We start from the raw sequence: 7524 nt of genomic DNA, 5'->3' as shown, positions 1-7524 counted from the left end.
CTGACCCCCACCCCCACCCCCACCCCCAAGTTCATGAGGGGCCAGTATTTGAATTTTCAGGAAGAAAATTTAAAATGGAACAAGGACATGAACAATGTTATGAAAATTGTTATAAAGGTATATTTGGTGGTGAAGGAAGTCCATTATATGCTGAACAAGAATGCTATGATATGTGCCATAACCATGGTAAATTTGCATTCCCAACTTTTAGTCCTCCTCCTCCTCAACTATAAGTTTAATTTCGATTTCAACGTATCGAGAATAACCTAAGCTATGCTCGCTCAATCAAATGTTATTCGAGCTATTTTTGAGGAGTTAAAAAGAGGTTATATTTTGATCGCGATTATATGGAGGCACATTTTTTTTTTTGATTTCATGTCATATAAATTTTTATAACCAATATATGTTGGTGATCATATGTAATGTAACATTTTTATGAAATACATTTTCACTTGGCATGAATATGAACTTATTGGTTTGTGTTACACTTTTATTTTTATGTGGATACATTATTCTAAAAGAAAATAAAGTAAATTAGAACAACATACATGCAAAACTTGTGAAGAATGTAACAAGTCATACAGAGAATGGAGATAATACAAGTTTTGTTAATAGAATATATCGCGATCATTAATTTCATATCAAAATTATGCAATATTTTTTTTTTAGTTTTAAAGTCAAATGAATTTTTAAGCGATCACTTTTTTTTTTATATGCCTTATAACTAATTTTATGTTAATTATTATGATTTATAATTATTATTTTTTACATAATTTTCAAAAATGTAAATTTTACTTTAAAAAAGATATGCAAACTTTCGTGTTGAAAGTTATCACAAAATTGAGATAAAAAGAGTAATTAATCTTGATAAAAATTTCGATATAAATTGTACTAGTTTGTAGTGTAATTACATACCTTTTCATTAGTTTTTGAAATCACATTTATATATGGCACACTAAGATACATGCGAGGTCAGATTAGGCATAATTTTATTCGAGATATGTCATATTCAAATGTGATTCACATGTATATGATATACATTGTCTCTCTTACTCGCCTCTCTCCTTATGAATTTGCATTTCAGAACGTATCAATATCAAAGATACATGTATATATCTAATATCTTTAATACATGTATTTGCCTTAAAATCTGAAGAAACAATGTATCTAACTTCAAATCTAGTATGAATTGAACGTATTAATTACCAAAAAGTATCTACTTATTTTAAACCGTACAAAGAATTAGTACGATAGATTTTTCGTCAAAAAAAAGAAGAAAAAAATTAAATTTACTCAATATTGTAGGGGTGAGCGTTCCGTTCAATCAAATTTCAATTCGGTTCTTCGGTATTCGATTTTAGAAAAGTGTGCACCATATTTCAAATCAAACTAGATCGATTCGCTTCGGTGCAGTTTAGTTCGGCGTTTTTAAATCGATCTTTGGTGTGAATAAAAATAAAGAGAAAATATGATAAAGTAACAATTGTTGTTCACTCACACTTCAAACTTCAAAATAACAACTAACGGTCTAACAATAAAAGGTAAGAACATCAATTTGTTGTTCACACTTCAAAGTAATAACATAAAATGATAAAATCACAAAGTAGAAAGTAGAAACACCGAGTTATCAAACGTGAATTAAATTGAGTTTTGTTTAGTTTTGACTTTATGTCGTTAGGGGTTACTATTTTGTTACTTAAGTTTAGGCTTTAATTATAAAAATTTGAAATGAGCCAAGTAAAGTTTAAAATTAAGTAATATAATAAATATTTTAAAATTTATTTAATATAACTTCGATTCTTCTGTGCACCGTAGTTTCGGAATTCTTACACTGAAGAACCGCAGTTTCGAAAAAAAAAACATTTAATCAAACACCGAAGAACCGACACCAAAAAATTAAAAATATTCAATTCAATTCAATTCAATTCAATTTTTATCGATTTTCTGATATTTATGCCGACCCCTACAAATTACAATATTGCCTAACTTTGTGTATACAACTTAAATAGTCTAATTAAAGATAGGACCCATTGGGCCTAAACCCGTATTATAATAAATTGATAATTCCCCAAATTCAGTTTGCTTCAGCTCACATTCTTCATCAATGGCGGCTTCTTCTTCTTCTTTACAATTCACTGCAACTCCTTTTAACCAATTTCACTCCAAAAAAGTACCCAAACACGCCACTAAATGGGGTACTATTCGCTGTTCCGCTTCTTCACCCAGCAAAAGCTACAACATTACTCTTCTTCCCGGCGATGGTATTGGACCTGAAGTAATTTCTGTTGCCAAAAATGCCCTCCAACTCGTCGCCTCCATTGAAGGTAAAATATTTGTTTTAAAGTTTGTTACTTTGATTTTATATGTGTTGTTGAATAGGTGCATTTTATGGGGTTGATTTGTCAAATAATTATTATATCAGAAAGTCAATCCTGGTATTGATTCCATTGTTTTTCAACAAAGAAAGCGACTTTTTGAGATAATAACTATTGGTTGAGCGACCCTATGAGAAGTCAACTCCGTTTTATCTTGAAACAAGTTTAATTTTTGTAGTGACTTGCATCAACAATGTTAAACCGATCAGGAGTTATGGTAAATCGCTTGACAAAGAAAGTGACTTTCTGAGATAATAACTGTTAGTTGCGTGACCATATGAGAAGTCAACTCCATTTTATCTTGAAACAAGTTTAATTTTTATAGTGACTTGCATCAACAATGTTAAACCGATCAGGAGTTATGGTAAATCGCTTGACAAAGAAAGCGACTTTTTGAGATAATAACTATTGGTTGAGCGATCATATGAGAAGTCAACTCCATTTTATATTGAAGCGAGTTTAATTTTTATGGTGACTAGCATCAACAATGTTAAACCGATCAGGAGTTATGGTAAATCGCTTGACAAAGAAAGCGACTTTTTGAGATAATAACTATTGGTTGAGCGATCATATGAGAAGTCAACTCCATTTTATATTGAAGCGAGTTTAATTTTTATGGTGACTAGCATCAACAATGTTTACACGATCCAGGAGTTATGGTAAATCACTTGACAAAGAAAGTGACTTTTTGAGATAATAATTATTGGTTGTGTGACCATATGAGACGTCAACTCCATTTTATCTTGAAGCGAGTTTAATTTTTATGGTGACTAGCATAAACAATGTTTACACGATCATGATTTATGGTAAATCGCTTGACAAAGGAAGTGATTTTCTGCTATAATAACTATTAGTTGATTGACCATATGATAAATCAGCTTGAAACGAGTTTAATTTTTCTGCTGATGGTGTAACAATGTTTACACAATCATGAGTTATGGTAAATCACTTGACAAAGAAAGCGACTTTTTGAGATAATAACTATTGGTTGATTGACCATATGATAAATCAGCTTGAAACGGGTTTAATTTTTCTGCTGATGGTGTAACAATGTTTACACAATCATGAGTTATGGTAAATCACTTGACAAAGAAAGTGACTTTTTGAGATAATAACTATTGGTTGATTGACCATATCATAAATCAGCTTGAAACGGGTTTAGTTTTTCTGCTGATGGTGTAACAATGTTTACACAATCATGAGTTATGGTAAATCTATTGATAATAATTAATTAGTAATTTGGTAAAAATTAAGAAGTAACCTGCTATTATCGGTTACTCCCTCTGGTTCAATTTGTTTGTATCATTTTGACTTTGCACTAAGTTTATGAAAGTAAAAGACGGTTTTCGGATATTGTGGTCTTAAATTAAAGTTATGTAGAATGTACTAAAATATTCTTTAATCTTGTGGTCGTAAATGTGTCATACTAGAAGTTAGAAGTAAAGAGTTAAGAGGAAAGGATAAAGACTTTTTTTAATGAACTCTAAAATGAAATTGAAGCAGTGGTAAGTAAATCTGTCAGTGTATAACTTAAATTGTTTTGGAAAATGTTAAGAAGTGGATGTCTCAAAATGTTTTTGGGATGGGAGTGACTCATATGTGGTTACTGTCATCTTGATTTGAATTTGTTGTGGCACTATTATTCTTTTGGAGTTATATATTTTATTGATTTTAAGTAGGATTTTAAGAAAAATCTTTTAACAAGTATAAAACGTTCAACTTGATGTCCAAGTTCATACTGTTTAGTTCGATGGCATAGCCAAGAATTTTAACTGGGGAATTCAAAAGATTTGAAATTGTGACGGGAAGCAATTTGTGAACTACCTTAGCATTACAATGAAAACTTCCTGGGATTCAGAGTTTAATATGTATAGGTAGAAATTGTTTTTGTCCTATTTGCGCAGTATGATTTCCCAAAGAGGGATGGAATAACCTTCCTTGGGTATGGCTCTGCCACCTTTTAGCACCCAAGGTGGCCCAGACACTGTTGGTGTCTTTCATACTGGAAGTTAGATTTGTTGACCCTGGTTTACGGTTCCATTTTATTTCTTTTGGGGCAAAGGAGTAATTATTATGTGGTGATTTTCACTCTTCATTTGAAGTTTTTGGGTTAAGTATTCCATTTGAGAATTGGTAGTTATATTAATAAAAAGCACCGGGAAGGTACAACAAAAATATTTGCAAATAAAAGCAAAAGTATGTCCAATGGTTAAGGATATAACTCTTAGAAACGTAACAGGATTTGAAGTTGCATTCGAGGAGATGCCTATGGGAGGGGCTGCATTGGATGCTGTAGGGGTACCATTGCCTGATGAGACTCTTAATTCTGCAAAGAAATCTGATGCTACTCTTCTTGGAGCAATTGGAGGGTAATTACATGATGGGATCTTCTTTTGACATTTTGTTATATTTCATGGATTTTTTTTACTGAATCTGATATTTCTTGTTTCTCGTGCTGGGTTTTTCTTGCATCTGAATTTAAAGATATAAATGGGACAAAAATGAAAAACATTTGAAACCCGAGACTGGATTGCTTCAACTTCGAGAAGGTTTGCAGGTCTTTGCTAACTTGAGACCAGCCACTGTTTTACCACAGGTAATATTTGTTTTCAGATGCTTAAGACTGCTAATCACAAAAAAAAATAAAATCTGTCATATCATTTTGAGAGTATTTTTCAACTGCAAACGCGGTATGTTTTTGACTTACAGGTTACAAGTTTTGTCATATGAAAATTGCAACTGATGATCTCAAAGATAGCATAACAAGGGAAATCGTCTAATTTAATTCTGGTTTTAGAATTCTTTTGACACACCTATTTGGGTTTTAAAATAAAGTTTTTGCATGAGCTTAATGAGTAATGAGAGATATGGACTCATGTAAACAAAAATGAGTAGAAAGGTTCACATTGAGGGCATGTACATCTCCCTACACCTTTTGGCACGAGTAACCTCCTATAGCACAAATTAACCGCTGGTACTCCTTCAGCAAGCTAACATGATCTCTGAAACAAGACTCGTACCACCACTTTTTTTGTATATGTTAATTAAAAAGTTAAAGCATTGTAGGATTTGTGTGAGTAGAGGGTTCTAGTGGTAATGGGTATGAGCAGTCTTGTGGGTGTGGAAGCAAGTTAATGAATTTTGGTGTTGTAAGATGTGTTTTAAAATGCGGAGGCACAAGATAAGCGTGTAATGCATAATGTGGAAGGGAGTAAGTGGGTGAGCGCTAAGGAAGAGGCATAAGCCCAATAATTCTTCCAGGGGAGTGAGCCCAACAGATGTTTGGACATTAAAAAAATGATTAAAAGATAAAAATCTGTAGAAAATGTTTTTAAAATTTCATAAAATTCTTCAGAAGAAAATGCACAACGTTAATTTGCTGTGTGCGCATAATAATTTGAAGAATCTAAAGTTCTTTTTTGTTTGTTTATAGAATTGTAAGTTACCTAAATGCTAATTATAGAATAACATATTAGTTATGATCAAATACTTAAAACAAAGATTAAAACTGAAGTATTTGACGTGTATTGGGTGGACGATTCAAGACATGGAAGTATTTTACTAGGCATCCATGGAGCATATCAAGTTAACCACACAAGGGTAAAGTAAACTGTGCATGTGAATGCCCCTCTTATCCAAGCGTATTCTACACGACTTAAGAACTCAATGGTTGCCTCAGGCGTTTAGAGGTTGTCTCGTCTCAAGGTGAGTCCTGATGAGTTTCAACGTTTCCTTACAACATTGGTTGTGAGTGGATAGGGTTTGGAGCATAATAGAGCTGGTAGGATTGGTTTGTCATTGAGTGGTACAGAGAGAGAGAGAGAGCGCAATGCAGTAGAGAGCTTTTTTTCTTTTTGCTTTTTGGGGGAGTGGACGTTCATAAGTACTTAGAATGGAACTGATAAAAAGGGCCAAATGGGTGTTTTCCCTAGTATGTTGTCTATTGTCCCAGCGCACTTCTCTTAATACGTTAAAGTTGGTCCAATATTAAACTGCCTCTACCTCTCTCTTCTTTTTACGCCTATTTTTAATTTGTGTTACAAGGATCAGTTATGTTCCTTGTTCAAAGATTTTTTTTTAAAGGAATATGAGAAAGGTCAGTGGTATGTTTCCAACCGTTGTAAGGTGCTTTGTCGCATAATCAGCAGAAATACAATGTATACCCATTTAAAAGCTGGTGACTTGTCAATGGTGGATATATCCTTTGTAATATGATCAACCAGAGAGGAGGAGAGTATCATCTGTGAGAATTTCATGATGGCATCCAGAAGTCTTGTCCTGTACGACTGTCCGTCTCTCTATCTTTGTCCAGCGTCCTCCCTCATTCCTTCTTCACCTCAAGACTTTTTCTTTTTGGTTAGTTGGTTTTAAAAGTCGGATAAAATGTCTTAGTTGAGACCGTTATAAGTTAAACATGGCAAAATATGCTAGAAGTGGATTGTCTATTAACATGTATTGGATACTTGTAAGCTGCCTGTTCACGAGTTCAACTTTTTTTCATCCTTCACTAATATTTGTCTTTTCTTTGATATGCATGTGCTCTTGAAGACATGAGCCTTTTTTGTTACTGCTACAACCTGCAAGCATCTTTTACCTCTGCAGTTTTTTTTTAAATTTAGTCTTTCTTCTACAAAGCCATCATTCACTATCATATTACCAAACAGGAAACATACTCTTCATGACTTGTCTTTCAAAATCATTGCACGCATAAGTTACACTCTGAGTTTCTGCCGGTTCCAACATATTCATATTCCTCACCTAATGCAGTTAGTAGATGCTTCAACTTTGAAGAAAGAAGTTGCTGAAGGTGTAGACCTAATGGTTGTTAGGGAACTTACTGGAGGTTAGTTTGGAATTGTTACGGTCAATAATATTCAAATCAACTTCCATCATCTTGAAGTTGTTTCTTGACTTCTCTTTTTCAAGATGGCTAACTGTTTTTCTCCTCATGTTAATTAGGTATTTATTTTGGCAAACCAAGGGGATTCAGCACTGATGAAAATGGTCAGGAAATAGGTTTCAACACTGAAGTGTATGCAGCATATGAGGTAATCTGCTTAAAAAAATTGCTTCCTGCTGTGCTTGCTAAACATGACAAACTTTCAATTATGTTATCCAGTAAAAGGTACCCACCCCCCAACCCTTCTTT

General features: G+C 33.2%; 1 protein-coding gene across 1 annotated transcript in view; it reads left to right on the top strand.

The window, feature by feature from the left end:
• The first annotated feature begins 2064 nt into the window (after positions 1–2064).
• The window catches only part of LOC107019819 (3-isopropylmalate dehydrogenase, chloroplastic-like), an 8834-nt gene continuing 3374 nt past the window's right edge, over positions 2065–7524 (top strand). Inside the window, exons 1-5 of the mRNA XM_015220190.2 lie at positions 2065–2324; positions 4615–4744; positions 4860–4971; positions 7143–7218; positions 7335–7423. Coding sequence (XP_015075676.1) covers positions 2105–2324; positions 4615–4744; positions 4860–4971; positions 7143–7218; positions 7335–7423 — 627 coding nt within the window. The 5' untranslated portion in view covers positions 2065–2104. The remainder of the gene's footprint in view (positions 2325–4614; positions 4745–4859; positions 4972–7142; positions 7219–7334; positions 7424–7524) is intronic.

The sequence above is a fragment of the Solanum pennellii genome, chromosome 5, assembly GCF_001406875.1.
Source record: "Solanum pennellii chromosome 5, SPENNV200".
NCBI classification, from domain to species: Eukaryota; Viridiplantae; Streptophyta; class Magnoliopsida; order Solanales; family Solanaceae; genus Solanum; species Solanum pennellii.
Note: the sequence above shows the minus strand (reverse complement) of the source record. Positions and strands in the feature narration are given on the sequence as shown.